Source organism: Purpureocillium lilacinum, assembly GCF_023168085.1.
Source record: "Purpureocillium lilacinum CBS 284.36 DNA, scaffold_6, whole genome shotgun sequence".
In the NCBI taxonomy this organism is placed as follows: domain Eukaryota; kingdom Fungi; phylum Ascomycota; class Sordariomycetes; order Hypocreales; family Ophiocordycipitaceae; genus Purpureocillium; species Purpureocillium lilacinum.
The window spans coordinates 3,251,606-3,266,514 of record NW_027072116.1 but is presented as its reverse complement, the minus strand read 5'-3'; the positions used below and the strand labels follow the sequence as shown (position 1 = coordinate 3,266,514).

At 59.8% G+C, this 14,909-nt stretch overlaps 5 protein-coding genes across 5 annotated transcripts; 1 reads left to right on the top strand and 4 right to left on the bottom strand.

Moving 5' to 3' along the window:
* Nucleotides 1-1,134: 1,134 nt before the first annotated feature.
* PLICBS_008891 (uncharacterized protein) lies at nucleotides 1,135-2,202 on the bottom strand (the record flags this gene model as incomplete). The annotated part of the gene is made up of 2 exons (XM_065601486.1): nucleotides 1,135-1,484; nucleotides 1,605-2,202. The coding sequence occupies 2 exons, from the start codon at nucleotides 2,200-2,202 to the stop codon at nucleotides 1,135-1,137; spliced, it is 948 nt and encodes a 315-aa protein (XP_065457558.1).
* A 1,287-nt stretch (nucleotides 2,203-3,489) lies between these two features.
* PLICBS_008890 (aminopeptidase 2 mitochondrial) lies at nucleotides 3,490-6,271 on the bottom strand (the record flags this gene model as incomplete). Its single annotated transcript, XM_018324635.2, has 3 exons — nucleotides 3,490-3,960; nucleotides 4,018-5,133; nucleotides 5,192-6,271. 3 exons carry the CDS (start codon nucleotides 6,269-6,271, stop codon nucleotides 3,490-3,492), a joined length of 2,667 nt encoding a protein of 888 aa, XP_018176029.2.
* Nucleotides 6,272-8,753: 2,482 nt separating this feature from the next.
* On the top strand, nucleotides 8,754-9,572 carry PLICBS_008889 (uncharacterized protein; the record flags this gene model as incomplete). The annotated part of the gene is made up of 2 exons (XM_018324636.1): nucleotides 8,754-8,834; nucleotides 8,895-9,572. 2 exons carry the CDS (start codon nucleotides 8,754-8,756, stop codon nucleotides 9,570-9,572), a joined length of 759 nt encoding a protein of 252 aa, XP_018176030.1.
* Nucleotides 9,573-9,676: 104 nt separating this feature from the next.
* On the bottom strand, nucleotides 9,677-10,913 carry PLICBS_008888 (uncharacterized protein; the record flags this gene model as incomplete). The annotated part of the gene is made up of 2 exons (XM_018324637.2): nucleotides 9,677-10,233; nucleotides 10,310-10,913. The coding sequence occupies 2 exons, from the start codon at nucleotides 10,911-10,913 to the stop codon at nucleotides 9,677-9,679; spliced, it is 1,161 nt and encodes a 386-aa protein (XP_018176031.2).
* Nucleotides 10,914-11,693: 780 nt separating this feature from the next.
* Nucleotides 11,694-12,968, bottom strand: PLICBS_008887 (type III polyketide synthase; the record flags this gene model as incomplete). Its single annotated transcript, XM_018324638.2, has 3 exons — nucleotides 11,694-12,091; nucleotides 12,148-12,782; nucleotides 12,841-12,968. 3 exons carry the CDS (start codon nucleotides 12,966-12,968, stop codon nucleotides 11,694-11,696), a joined length of 1,161 nt encoding a protein of 386 aa, XP_018176032.2.
* Nucleotides 12,969-14,909: the final 1,941 nt, after the last annotated feature.

The window sequence follows — 14,909 nt, the reverse complement described above, 5'->3', positions numbered from 1 at the left end:
TTCTTTCTATATTTATATTAATTAATTATATTAATTACTTTCTAGTTCTTAGCTTAGATACCTAAGAGGCTTAATAGCTAGGATATATAGCCTTAACCGAGGAAGAGAAGGTAATAACTACTTAATATAAGCGCGAGGCTATATAAAGGCGCGAGATAGCGCGTAATATTAAAATAGGCTATCGAGGTTTAATTACGAGGTATAATAAAGGTAAGGGTAAGAAGCGCCTTCTTAATTAATAAGGGGCTTAATTACGGTAGTAATTAATATAATTACTTATTATATTTACGTAGCTAAATAATCGTAAGATATAACTCGGGTTATAACGTAATATAACGTAGCGGATATTATAGCTAAGGAATAATAAGAAATAGTTCTTACTTAAGTACCTAAAGATACCCGTCTTATTTTATAGGTACCTAAAGATACCTACGAAAAGATGCCCTAGGTAGCTAGGTCTAAATAGGCACCTAAAAATATCGTAGGTACCTACGGGTGCCTATAGGCACCTAATTTTACACCCTAATACATACTGTACCAATCCCGATATCTTTGACCGAGCAGCAACGGAGCGTTAGACCGTCGGTACTATGCAGGAACCAACATGCATGGTGCATGAACGCCACGGCGTCGTCTACAGCCAACACGCAGCTAGAGCTGTTTGCCTGGACGTTCGAGAAGAGCTGCTGTTCCGGAGACGGACATCCGGGTCGGCTTCGGCAATTGCACCGGGCGTCGCCCTTGGCCTTTTCGGCTCGTATCGTAAGCGCGCAGCTCAGAGCAAAAGTCACAGTTGGGTGGCGACGGCGACTTCAACTAGGAGTGCGGAGGGTGCAGGTGTGTTGCCCGCAACGGCCGTTCACCGTTCACACCTCGGAATTGATCAAGAGGCGATTAAGGGTTCCGATGACTGAGAAGTAAGACAAGACAAGACGGCTGACACTTCAAGAGCACATGCATGAACGGCACAAGCGATTCCAAGCTTCATTTCTTTCACTACCATTAGTTCGGACCCAAGGCGGGCTTCCTCAATCCTCACCACTAGCAGTCGTATGCTCATTTTTCTCTCACAGCCACCGGGAGATCTCTTTATTTTCATTTTTCTTTTAACAATTTTTGGTTGGCGTACATCCCCTACGCAAACTTGTCCTTGTTCTTGGCCACAAAGTCGCGCCACGTCGTGGGCTTCTCCTCGAGCAGGGCCAGGCTCTCGGACAGGTCGGCGCCGCCGTAGTAGCCCGGGTCCTCGAGCAGGAGCATGTTCTCGAGCATCTCCTGGGCGACGGCGGGCGGGAGGAAGGACTTGAAGACGTCCTGGGGCACGTTCTGGACGCGCGCGGCGGCCGAGGCGGCGGCGTCGCTGCCGCCGCAGACGGCGGCCAGCTCCGAGACGATGCGCTGCGGCGAGTAGTAGTCGGTGGCGGCGTAGATGCGCTTGCCGGCGAAGGAGGGGAAGTTTTTGATGGCGGCCTTGACGAACTTGCCTGGCGGGAATGTCAGCGTCTAGCTCCTCCGACACGCGCGCAGCCGGCCATTGATCGCCCATGTTGAATTGCTCAATGAAAGGCGTTGTCAGGATGGGACCGGGGGAAGAGGTGACTTACCCATATCGTCAGCCACGTCAAACAGCGGCACCTTGCCGCCGTCGGCGGACACGCCCTCGGGCAGGGTCCACGCATACGCGCCGTCGTCGCCCTTGCGAATCTGCGTGAGCAGGTTGCTCATGAAGAAGCCCGGCAGGACCGACGTGATGGGCACGCCGCTGCTCTTGCGGATGTACTCCTCGATGCGGGCCTTGCCGTCAAAGTGGCTGATGTGGGAGAGCCGCCCGCCGCTGGCCTCGCTCGTGTTGATGAGGGCCGAGAAGACGATGTGCTTGACGCCGGCTTGCTTGCTCGCGTCGGCGACGGCCCGGCCCTGCGAGACCTCGACGTCGGCGCTCATGCTCTCCCAGAAGTTGGTGACGAGGAAGACGGTGTGGGCGCCCTGCACGGCGGGCGCGGCGCCCTGCACGCTCGACATGTCGGCCTGCACGAGCTCGACGCCCTTGGCGGCGAGGGCCTGCGCCGACGGCTTGGACGAGTCGCGCGTGACGCCGCGGATGCGGAACTCGCGCGAGAGGGTCGGGTCGGCGAGGATGGCGCGGATGACGGAGCCGCCCTGGTTGCCCGTGGCGCCGAAGACGGTGAGGATCTTGGACATGGTGGGCTTTTTGTCCTCTTGCGTGTAGTGCTCAGATGTGTTGGTGTTTTGGTTGACAGCTGGTGCTGTGGCGGGGTGGAGGTGGAATTGCGTTGGTGATCGTGGTAGTGGTGGTGGTGATGGCTTGTCAAGTTGGTGAAGCTCGCGAGGATGGGCTCCTGAGTCTCGAGTGTGAGGATGCGAATGCGATGCGATGCAATGAAGCCTCAATCGCAATCAAGGCGGCTGCACCCTCGACGTTTATATACTCGAGCTCCTCCTCATTGTCTCTCCTCTGCCCAACCCCTCCCCCTCCACCTGCCTGCCCCTCGTCCATCCGCGCCGGCCGGCCTTGGTCGCGCGTCTAGCCACGCCTCGTAGGGCCGTCTGTCCACACAGTCCACGGACGGACGCAGCTCATCAACGAGCTCCTAGTTCCACCACTCACTGAGCGTCCCTCCGCAGCTCTTGGCCCGCAGGACCATTCTGTCACAGCTACGTAGGCGTGGTAGGGCACGTTTGCGGCTCGCCTAAGCTCAAAGGGAACGCGCGTGGCGTCGGGATAGCGCCGAGCCGCGAAATCTGACCTGCATCGATGCGCCTGTCCATCCTGGTTGAGCCTCCGCTGCCAACCTGCCACTAGTAATCCATTATTAAGCTCCCGTCGCTTCCATGCTGAGTGAATCTCGCGGCAAAATAGACGACGAGACATGGAGCCATACGTACCTAGCGAGCCAGTCGTTGATCTGTGACCAAAGGGTTCCATGCGGGTTCCCTCTCGGCCCCCAATGCAGCCCGAGCAGCGGCCCGCCGTCCCCGCCATAGTCCCCCAGGCAGCGCCAGGCCGGTTAGTAATGCGCCTGGGCAGCTGTACCCCCCGCGCCAAATTCGTGGGGGCGGGTGACAAGCAGGCGGGCTGGCGGTGTCGGGCCTCGGACCCCGCAGCACCTCCGAAGATGGCTGCTGAATCATGCTCTTCGTCCTGAGTCGACGACATCCATAACAACTCTGGAGCACTAGGCTCGCGTTTTGCGCCAAAGCGCGACGACGACGACGGAGACGAGGCATCAAGGCATCTAAACTCCAGAATGTCCGCGCGAGCAGGCAAGCATGGCACGTACGCAATGCTGAAGAATCATTGTGAGCCTGCGCGTCCACCGTCTTTTGTCAGCATTGGTCAATTGGCCCCAGTCATCGCGATCGTCGCGCGTTTACGGCGACGATACATCGACTCTTCCAACGTCTGTCCGTGTATTGATTGACCTTCTCTCATCTAGGCGTAGTTAGCCATTGACACTCCCCCACCATCTAGGCGTACCCGTTGGCCTTGAGCCACGCCGCCACGTCCTCGCGGTCGCGCTCCAGCCACGAAATCTTGGACCGCACCGCGTCCTTGCTCTGCTCCAGCGACTGGTTGAAGCCGTTGGTGTTCTTGCCCTCAAAGAACTTGTCCACCTTCGCCAGCTGCTCCTTCTTGGTGAAGCCCGACGTGAAGATCATCACCATGCTGCCCAGCATCGTCAGACCCGGCGGCAGCCGCTTGTACACGAGCTCCCAGTTCTCCTCCATGTACGCAAACAGCGCCTCGATGCCCTCGGCGTGCGTCCGCAGCCCGCTCACCGGCATGTACACGTCCTGGTCCTTGACCTCGCTGCCAAACAGCAGCCCCAGCGTCCGCTTGATCAGCTCCGGGTCCTTGGCCCGTCCGAGCACCCGCAGGCACGTGTTGCGCTCGTCGCTGCTCGTCGACGATCGGTAGTAGTTGAGCACGTGCTCGTACTGTCGCCACTGTTAGCCACTTCGTCCACCGCTCCACGCACTTCGAGTCAAACGTACCTCTTCCTTGCCGCCGTACTTGAGCGCAATCGCCATCACGCTCCGGCGAATGTTGGGGTGCACTGCCGACCTGTCGCCCGCCACAAACTTGGCAAACATCTCCTTGGCCGCCGCCACAATCTTCTCGTCGCCCGCCAGGCCCGCGCTGCCAAACATCATGGCCTTGAACTGCTGCTCAACGTGCCCGTCGCTGTCGGAGAACTGCCACCCCAGCTGGTGCGCCTTGGGCGCCACCAGGTCCCGAAGGAACGCCTCCAGGCCGTTCTTGACGGCCGGGTCCTCGAAGATCCACGCAGAATCCACGGCGCCCAGGCGGCTGATGATTTCGTTCCAAACCACAAACTCCGACTCCGAGTCGAAGCCCTTGAGCAGGCTCAGAACGCCAGACGTCTTCTGGTAGCCCGAGGCAGCCAGGGCGCCCGCATCCGCAATCATGCCCGCCCGATCCTCGACCGTCAGGAGGCCGTCCTTGGCAGCCTTGCCGAGCTTCTCCAGGCGGTCTGGCGTGTACGACGTCCGGTAGATGCCAGTGTGGTTGGCGTTGACCTTGAAGAAGTCGCCGTCGGACAGCTTAAAGTCCTTCTCGCGCTCGTTGAGGGCCAGCGACTTATCGACGCCGTCCTTGGTGCGCACGCTGAGGAAGACGGGGTACAGGACCTTGTCCTCCTCGGGCTTGACGTCGCCCGTGCGCAGGAAGCGGTTCTGCTTGACGTGAATGGTGCCGGGCTCGTCCTTTTCCGTCACGGCAATGACCGGGTAGCCGACGTTCTTGGTCCAGGTGCTCATAATGTCGTGGATGGGCTGGCCGCTGGCAGCGCTCAGCGCGTCCCAGAGGTCGCCCGTCTGCGTGTTGCCGTAGGCGTGCTTCTTGAGGTACTGGCGCACGCCCTCGAGGAACGTGTCCTCGCCAATGTGCGTCGAGATCATGCGCAGGATGCACGAGCCCTTGGAGTAGGAAATGGCATCAAAGATTTGGTTGATCTCGTCGGCGCGCTTGACGGGCACCTCGATCGGGTGGCTGCTTCGGAGAGAGTCGAGGCCGAGGGCGGACTGCAGGTTGTCGGTCACGTACGTCTCCCACACCTTCCACTCGGGGAAGAAGGCATTGGACGAATACTGCGATCAAACGGTTAGCGCTTTGCAGCAGCGAGACAGTCGCGGTAAAGAAACATACCCAAGAGGCCCAGGTGGCAAAGCCCTCGTTGAGCCAGAGACCCTCCCACCAGTCCATGGTGACGAGGTTGCCGAACCACTGGTGGGCGAGCTCGTGCTGCACCACCTCGGCGAGGCGCTCCTTGGTTGCGGCGCCGCTGGTCTTTTCGTCGAGCAAGAGGTCGACAACACGATAAGTGATGAGGCCCCAGTTCTCCATGGCGCCAGCGGCAAAGTCGGGAATGGCGACCTGGTCCATCTTGGGCAGGGGAAAGTCGATGCCAAAGACCTTTTCGTAGAACTTGAGGGTGCGGACGGCAAGGTCGAGGGCGAAGCGGCCGTGCTCAATGTCCTGGCCGGGAGGAGCGTAGACGCGGACGGGCACGCGGAAGTCGAGCGACTCGACATAGTTGAGCTCACCCACGATGAAGGCCAGCAGGTAGGTGGACATGAGCGGCGACGTGTTAAAGCGGACGGCCTTTTTGGCGCCGCCCGAGATCTTGGACTGCACCTCCGACTCGGAGGCGACGTCCATGTTGCTCAGGCAGGTCAGGGCCTTGTCGGCAATCAGGGTGACGGTGAACTTGGCCTTGAGGGAGGGCTCATCGAAGCAGGGGAAGGCGCGGCGGGCGTCGGTGGCCTCCATCTGGGTGGTGGCCAGGATGCCCTCGGAGCCGTCGTCGCGCTTGTAGGTGGAGCGGTAGAAGCCGGCCATCTTGTCGTTGAGCTGACCGGTAAAGGTAATCTCGAGCTGAGCCTTGGTTCCCTTGGCCAGAGAGCCGTCGAAGCCAAAGGTGCTGGTCTGCGTGTCCTCATTGTACGAGACCTTGGGCGAGGAGCTGACGGTCTGGCCACCGGCAGAGACCTTGGCGCTGTGGATATCGAGCTCGAGGGTGTTGACGGCGATGGACGACGAGTCCTCGACGACGTCGACGTCGATGACGACGGTGCCCTCGTAGGTGAGCTTCTCAAAGTTGGGCTCGAGGGTCAGGTCGTAGTGTCGAGGGATGACGTTGGCCGGGAGCAGCTCGCGGCCGTGGGTGCTCCCCGGGGCAGCGCCGCCGCCGCCCGCGACGTCGGCATCGGCGTGTAGCTTGCACATGGCGTGTCTGCGGAACGAGCAATGGCGCACCGAATGGAGGCTGGTGCCGGGGCGATTGGACGGTCGGAGACGTCGAAGGGCGGAGGAGGACGCGGAGGCGAATGGGAGGGAGCCGGTGTGAGGAGGTGTCAGGGAGGGGTTCGAGGCCGCGGACACGGTCGAGGCAAATCTTTTATGAGATGCCCTAGAAGTCGAGACGTGTCAGCCGAGCTGTGGACGAGGAGGGCACGTAACGGTAGCTGGAAGCAGAAGGTGTTTGAGGAGGACGTGGACTGATGGAGCACGAGGTGGGGGAGGGGTTGACGGCGATGAGGGGCACCGTCCATAGCTGGAACGGCAGCGGGTGGCTTACAGCGGCTTGCGCGGGCCCAAGGTGAGGTCCGCCGTCAAGCTCCAGCTCGAGCTCCAGCCGGCCTGCGGGTGCCGGAGCGGCCGCGGCAGCGACAGCCTGCCTAAACTGGAGGCGGCCGCGGTGGAGCCGGCGGTGGTGGTGCAGGTGTCTCGGTGGTTGGCCCAGGGGCTGCGGTTGGTCCCCTGGACGTGCTGGGCGCTGCTGGCTGTGCTGGTGCAGAAGCTGGAATGCGCCGCCGCGCATCGCTCCGGGCGAAAAGCCGCAGGAATTGATGGCGACCGCGACTGGCACCGCTGCAGCAGGCACCGCGCGGGCGACGCCAGGCTGCGAGGCGGAGGGTGCATGATGAGACCGGCCGACGATGTGAGAGTCTGGGGAGCAGGCCAAGGTCGTGCGCGACAGGAGATGCACCAGAGTCCGACCGAAGGCTCCGGCTATGCGGCCAGGGAGTCAGGGACGGTGACGCTCCAGGGGCTGATGGATGGGATGGCGTCGCGCAGACGCGGCACGCGAGCACGCGTCTCAACGCCAATTGGCTTCAAGATTGCTGCTCCGGGCTTGTCGATGATCGCGCTGTGTGAATTGATTGCCCCGTGCAGCAATGAGTGCCGAGTCGCTTCGCTCCGTCTGCGCCGTGTCGGGCCCCGGCGTCGAGGAACGTTGATTGAGCGCGGTCAATCGTGGCAGAAAATCCGTCACCGTGTCATGCAGCCATCTCGACAGCTCTCAGGCATCCACTCCAGGGTCCAACAGGCGGGCTTCGGTCGGTACGTCCTCCATTGGTCCTGTGCCCTCTGCCCACCGCCGCCAGCTTCTGGAGTGACCAAACAGGAAGGCGGTGCACGTGATGACCACGCACTGCCAAAGTTCCAACAGAACGCGCCATTCAACACCAAAACTGACCGCTGGGGACTTTATTGTTGGCTGCAGCGAGACCTGCAACGAGGCCGATGCGGCTGACCGAGAGCCTCGAGTCGCGCGAAGCTGAACTGTGCAGATGGCGCAATACGAAGTCTGGCCTGCGATCCAGAACACGCCCTGTCCAACAGCTTGGCGAGTTGTGACGACCGCTGAAGCGTGGAGTGTGACCAGTCTGCCGCGTCCCAGAGCCGCTTTGTTGGCTCTTCGACGGCCGTCGCCGTCACAGCCGCGCCTTTGCAGGCGCCCATCTGCCGCTCAATCGTAGTGCAATCAATCCGTTCGCGTGTCCGCCTGGTGGATGGTTTTCCGCTTCGTCTAATTGATGCGGTGAGCACGTGTTTCTTCGGAGCCAATGCTGCCGTCAGATGCTTCACGTGGAGTTGGCACCCAGCCCTTGTGAGCTCGCGACGTCTTTAGTCGGCGCAAGCAAAGTGACTACCAGCACATTAATGAGGCGCCCGAGCCACGCCCCATTTGATACGTCCATCTATGCACCCGTCTAAAGAAGGAGGCATCATCAATGGCATTCGCGAGGTGTCGTAATGTCCGTCTTTCGCTGTGAGAGCAACCGACCTGGCCTACCCTGGATCCATTCATGCCATCCCTCTGCAAAGCATTTACACCCGTCCTTCTGTTGACGGAGGAATACACTGGTATTGCATGCTGCAATTATTAACATCATCCCAGTTTCATCGTACCATCGTGACATGGCTTGGTCATTTGCGTCGAGGTCAACCCAGAACTTGACCTTTAGTATGTACATTGACGCAATGGGAGACCATCATGGCATCCGGCTGGGCTGGACCTGCCGGAACGCCGATATCCTCACTCGCTCCTTCCTTTACCGCCAACATCGGATCAAAAGAGCTGATGGCAATGCGTGATGGCGGTAGCAGCTTGCCGTGATTCACCACAGCCTCGCCCACTTTGTCACTTCCATCACCACCAAGCCCTCTATCCCTAACCCTTCGCCCCTCTGCCTCCAGTCCTCGCCAACGACCACCTGTGAGACATCAAACACATTCCTATCATCGCCGCGTGCCACGCGCCTGCCTCACCAGCCCCCCGGCCGGCCTCCTCAGGTAGTAGTCGACTGTGGGATTTCTCAAGAGGGCCGCCAGACCCCGGACGGCCGTTGAACTTTCTCCAGTCTTTTCCTGTCGATCTTCTCCATCGCGAACCCGTCGCGCGTCGCGCCAAGCAGTCACCATGCGATCTATCGTCGCCCTGGCTTACACGCTGTTGATGGCAGTCTTGGCTGCCGCGGTGCCCTTTCACGAGCCCGGCACGGTACGGGAAACCCAATGATCAATTCGAGGAGACTCAATCGCAGCGCTAACGCTCGGCCAGCTTGGCCTCGTCGTCCGGGACTGCAACTGCCAGGACAGCAGCGACGGCTCCTGCACCTGCGCGGACACCTCCCCGCTTCAGCGCCTACACATCGACTTCACCACGTTGGACTGCAAAGAATGCATGGATAGTGGCAAGCCCTGTGCCTGTGCTCCTCCAGACGCTCAACTCTTCCACTGCTTGTGCACCAACGGCAGGACAGACGGCCAGGTAGAGCCGTGTTCATGCAACAGCGACGAGGAGCAACAGCAACACGGTGTGGCGGCACGAGGTCTCATCGGCGACCTGCTCCGCGAGCCCCCCAGCAAGGACAACAACGGGGCGACGACGCCGAAAAGCGTCTTCTGCGGCGAGGGCTTCAGGCTGGGCAAGTCGTCGACGTGCTCTGGCAACCACGGCTCGGCGAGCTTCGACAGGCGAAATGCCGCCTCGCGATGGGGCCTGCTCGGCAAGCTCATCCCTGGCGGTAGGCCGGACAGCAAAAAGGGAGCCGCGCAGACGCCGGCACACTGCGGCAAGTCTCTCCGGTTGTGGGAGCCGTCAAGCTGCGGCGGCGCACAGGATCAGGCCACTCTTCAGTGCATGTGCCAGGACAAGGGTGTCAATGGCAAGGCGAGGCCTTGTCCATGCAACGGGCCGAACGGCGACAGCATCATCTTTCTCGGCAACAAGGTGTAAGACGGAAAAGAGTATACGGCAGATAAACGCAGCGCATTGTTGATTCCTAATTCCTATAATAATCCTTCAACACCTTGATCATATGTCGCGCCATGACGAACCCATCAATGCGGTGGCGTCCATGCCTCCAGAATCTCACCCAGCTGCACATGTCTCTTCAAGGCGTCCTCGGCAGACGGCGTCGTCGCGTTGTCCTTGCCTTCTGCAAAATTCTCGTAAAGGCGCGCAATGTTGCGACCAGGAATTGGCAGCTCCTCCTGCCACGCGTCCCACTCCCACGGCACGCTCTCAACGCTGTCGCTTGCAAAGTCGTGCACCTCAATCGTCACGGGCTTGGTGTAAGCCGACGACTGCAGTGTCGGCCCACCCATGGCCGTGAGCCGCACCTCGCCCTTTTCGCCGTTGATAGTCCAGACCAGGCCCGGTGAATTGGGGAATGGCTGTCCGCGACGGTAGGAAATAACGATGTTGGCGCCTTGCTGCGTCGTGGCCGTGGCCGGGAGCGTTCCGGTCGCGATTACCAGGTCGGGGACGTCGGAGCGCGTCGTCTCGACGGCCTTGGTGGTGGATGGGTCGATGAGCACGACGTCTGGGCGCTGGAGCTGGAGGCGGCTTTGGAGACCTTGAATGTCGCCGAGCACGTGCTGGATCTGATCGAATACTGCATCCGGGTGGTCAGCTCTGTGCGCTCGTGTACGGCGGTGAGACAAGAGACTGAGAGACGCGGAGGCACTTACAGTGGCCGAAGCCAATCGTGACAATGTTGCCCCCGATGTCGAGTTCCGTAAAGCACTTTAATCCCACCGCCAGCCTCTCACGGTCATGCGAGCCGCCAAACGCCCTGACCTCGGAGCTCAACACCTTTCCAATGCGGCCCTCACCAATAAGTTGCTGGAGTTTCACCACCGGCGGCGCGACCCGTCCCTGCATGCCCACGAGGGTCCTCCCCCTTCCCTCCCTCGCCGCCTGCACCAACTCCCTCGCGCGCCCCTCATCCTGCGCGAGCGGCCACTCCACAAAGACGTGCTTGCCGGCCCTCACGCTCGGCAGGATCGTGCGGTAGTGCACGTCGACGCGCGTGCAGCACACGACGAGGTCCACGTCCGGGTCGGCGGCGAGGCTCTCCGGGTCGCCGTACGCGCGGGTGGCGGGCTCGGGGGGCAGGTCGAAGGCGCGGATGGCGGCGCGGGCGGCATCGACGCTCGAGTTGCAGAGCGCGACGATGGTGTAGCGCGTGCGGCCGCGCGGGGAGAGCAGGTAGGGCAGGTGCGCGGTGCTGGCCCAGGAGGTGATGGCGGAGGCGGAGAGGCCGATGATGGCGACGCGGATAGGGGCGGCCATGGCGGCGAGTCGTGCGATCGATTCCCAGTACGGTGATTTATTTTATGCGGCACGGGAAAGACGATGAAGGTGATGGCATCATCTGATTGAATGGCTCGGGCGCCGAGAGGATACAACTTATGTGCAGCGTTACTTTCATTTATGTTGGCGTTTACGTGTAAGTTCGCTCCATGTTCCACGGAGGTCATCTCCAGCCCTCCACGGAGCTCGCCATGCATCCAGCACTGGGCACACCCGTCGCCCTTTTTGGGCTGCATTTCTAATCGCCGCGGCGTAAGCTTGTGGACAGCTTGTGAGATTGAAAGCTTGCCAATTGACCTGGTCGGAGCTTTCCTATTGTAGCAGCAAGCAGGGCCATCAATCGTGGTTGAGGTGCGCTGTAATTCGGCGGCCGGTGGGCTGGCCGGCGGGGGTTGGGTCGCCGAGTCGGGGCGGGCCCGGATGGGTTTCCCGGTCCCGGAGGTTCCAGTCCTGGCCGTGCCGGATTCGCAGTTTCGTATGGCTTAGGGAGGCTCCGCGATTTGGCCCTTGAACACGAATGCCTGTTTCCCACCTGTCCAGTCGCCACTGGCAGGATCCAAATACTTCGTACACGCGCAACAAGGCCCGTTCAGGTTCTTGACACGAGCATCTGCAACGGACGGTGGACAGTTGTGCTTAATCAGTACCGTCCTTGACAAGTCTATTTACATTATACATTTGCTTTTAGGAAACGCCGGCCATCCCTCGACACCCTTATCCGTGACTCCGGGCAACTTGCTCGATCTCCGCGCCTGACGGTCAAGGTGCCCGGCGCCGCAGGATGCACATCTCCACCGCAACGCCAGGGCCAAACGCGCACGCGACGATGTACTCGCGCCGACCCTCGTTATCCGAGCTAGTATCGGCGACCATACATCGCAGGCGGTCCAAGACGCTGTATATCGTCGCAGAGCCGGAATTGCCCCTGTTGACGTACACGTCGTAGCTGGCCCGTAGATGTTGACGAGTGATGCCCAAGGCGCGCTCTGCGTTGACCAAGATTGCAGGGCCGCCAGGGTGCAAAACCCAGTCGAAATCTGTAGCAGCTGTGTATGGTGGCGGTAATGGAGGCACAGCGGCCAGCAGGTCCTCAAAAGTCGGGAGGATTGCCGCTGCGGTGACTTGGGGAACCCGCGGCGTCAGGACCGCTTTCCAACCTGCGTTTTGTTAGCATCATGTCGCATGCCAGACAGGGCTTCTTCTCAGATCTCACCAGCTGGATCAACGTCGAAGCCAAGCTCACTTTCCGTGTCGGGGATGATCCTGTGATCCCATCCCAGCAGTTCGTAGACAGGCTCGGCCTGTTCGCCGATGCCATTGCTCAGCACCACGGCCGTCGCCGCGTCCGAGAACAGACACGCAGCGATTCTGACTTGCTGCGACTCCTGTATGCTGTCCAGTTCGCTCCTCACCATCGGCGTGTTGATCTCCAGCGTCACGCAGAGCACCCTCGCCGGCAGGCCCCGTGCCGTGTGGCCCAATGCGAGGTTGGCCGCCGTCCTGAGCGCCGCTAGCCCACCGCTGCAGCCTACGCCGTGAAGCAGAACCTTTTCGACCTGGTGGGTGATGCCGAGACCCTTGACTACGGAATGGTCAAAGCCCGGGTTGGCGCTGTCGGTGCAAGTGGCTGATACGACGTGCGTGATGCGGTCGAGCTCTAGCGCGGACTCCTTGATGGCCTTTTTCGCTGCGCTGATAGCTAGGGGCACGCCTTCGCGAATAAAGATCTTGTGCAAGTCTGCAATTGAAGGGGCGTTCTCCTGGTTGTACATGGGGTCTTCGGGCGGTGCGATGCTGGCGCGGGACTCTATTCCAGCTGCCCGGTTAATTGACATGACTTTTGCCATGCTATTAGATGTGTTAGCCCGTGAATTGCAGCAGCAAGGCAGGCTGAGCGACTACTCACGCGGGCGAGTCTGTATAGAACCTCTTGCTCAAGGCATCTACGTCTGCGGCCCTGAGCGAGTGGGCTGGGTACTGCGTCCCCAGCCCGACCACCGAAAGGCCGAAGCCTGCGAATGTACTGTCGGGCATGATGTATAGCAGTTCGTGCGGAGCGACAACGGCAAAGCGCGTCGTGCTTGCCTTTGCGCTTCTTAATAGGGCTACTCATGATGCAAAACATGGTTGCCACCCTGCTTGCCATGGCCAGCTGCCGCGTCTAATGCCCCAAAGCGGGTGCCAGCGCCGACATACTCCCCCAGAGAACCTTGGAAGGGGCCGCGGCTCTGGGGGTAGGGCGCTGCAAGGTCCTATTAGACTGCGACGACCGTTGTCGAGCTTGGCTTCGAAGCGGAGCATGTCGATGTGAATCGCTGGACCGGGGCCACAAAAAACGAAGCTATCGACTCTAGGAGCTTCAAGTCCCTCCAGGACACAGGAAAGGTGATTGCGACTTTGCGCTGCTTGCATAATTGATGGGGTTTGCTTTGCAGGTTGCGTGAAGCTCTGCCCGGTGTCCTCGATGGAGCATAAGAAGTACTCGCTCGCTTGCGGTGCAATCGCTACGATCAGCTGCTCTGGAGTGGTATTCGCCTATGCACCACCCGATCAAACGGCCAAGCATACCACTAGTCCTTGGCGTGCTGCGCGTGAGAAATTAGCGTATACAGGCATATTGAGCATACACACAGCTTCCAGGATTGGCAGAGACAACATCTGAGCTTTGAGTCACGTCGTTACTGGAACAGGGGAGCGCTGTGATGGCCAGGGCAAAGGGGCAACTATGCGCGACCACTTCAAGGGCATCATATCAACATTCCTGAGTTAGCGATAGAAGGCAGTCAAATGCCTCGACTACCTGGGCTATACGGCACGGAAAGGCTGGAACAGAGACTGCAAAACCGACCCGATGGCCAGCAGGTCAGGGCGTGAGCGACAATCTCATTCCCAATTCTCAATTGTCGAGATCGTCCACGCCTCTCTCCAGCCAACGGATCGTACCCGTCCCCGGATCCAAAATACAGCCAAAATGCGTACACTCATTCATGATGGGATACGACTGCACCCACCATCTCAACGTCTGCTCGTCAACCGCGACGGGTTCCTGCCCCTCCTCCCGCTTTGCATTTCTTCCACGCCTCCTGACCAGAGCAGTCCATTTCTTCTGCATGCAATCTTGTCTCTCCTCGCTTTCTTCGAGCGCTCCCTCCATGCCTAAAATGAAGTTTGTCTGGTTCTGGATAGAAGCCCCGTCTGAGGGATCCGTCGGCGGAAAATCGTGATTCGTGTGCACGATAAAATCATCAGCTGATCTGTATTCTGCGTCGTAGAGGTCCTTTTGCAGCACGACGGTTTTCCGGCCAGAGCACAGGATAACATAGCAGGGCGTGGCGCGTGCGCGACGTATCGTATTGGCCATATTGTCAATTTCTGCGTCCCCTTCCTCGGCGTGGAGGAGGCCGTGGCGCAGAATCGAGGATACAGATGGCCGTATGCCCAAGAGAACGAGGGCCTGGTGGATGCGAAGCGACAAGGTCGAGCAGTGGTGATTGGCGCGGAAGTTGAGCGAAACAGACAGGTTTTTCCTGAGATTGTAAGCTCTCGAACCTCTGGTGTCCTGTGAGAAACGTACCTCACTCCGGTGAGTGTGCCGACGAACCCAGCATACGAGACTGTTCTCATGATGACTTTCTCGGGTTCGGGAGAGGCCGACCTCACAAACTCCAGCACGACCAAGATATCTCTCAGCTCGGGCATTCCCCAATCCAGGGTTCGAAAGTGCATCATCCTGTTCATTCGCCGCAGGCTTCTTCGTCCCGCCTGTCGAGATCGTTCTGACCCTTTGTCTCCCTCCGGGCGGGTCAGTACGCCGCCGCTCGTGCACCCCAATAGCGCGTCGAGCAGCAGGTTGAACGCCACGAGGAAATACATGTCCACTCCGCTGGCTTTTGCGATTCCTTTCAACTCTTGCGTTTCCTCATGCGAGTGAACACGCCTTAGACGGAGAGACGCCGAGAACCTGACAATGGAGCG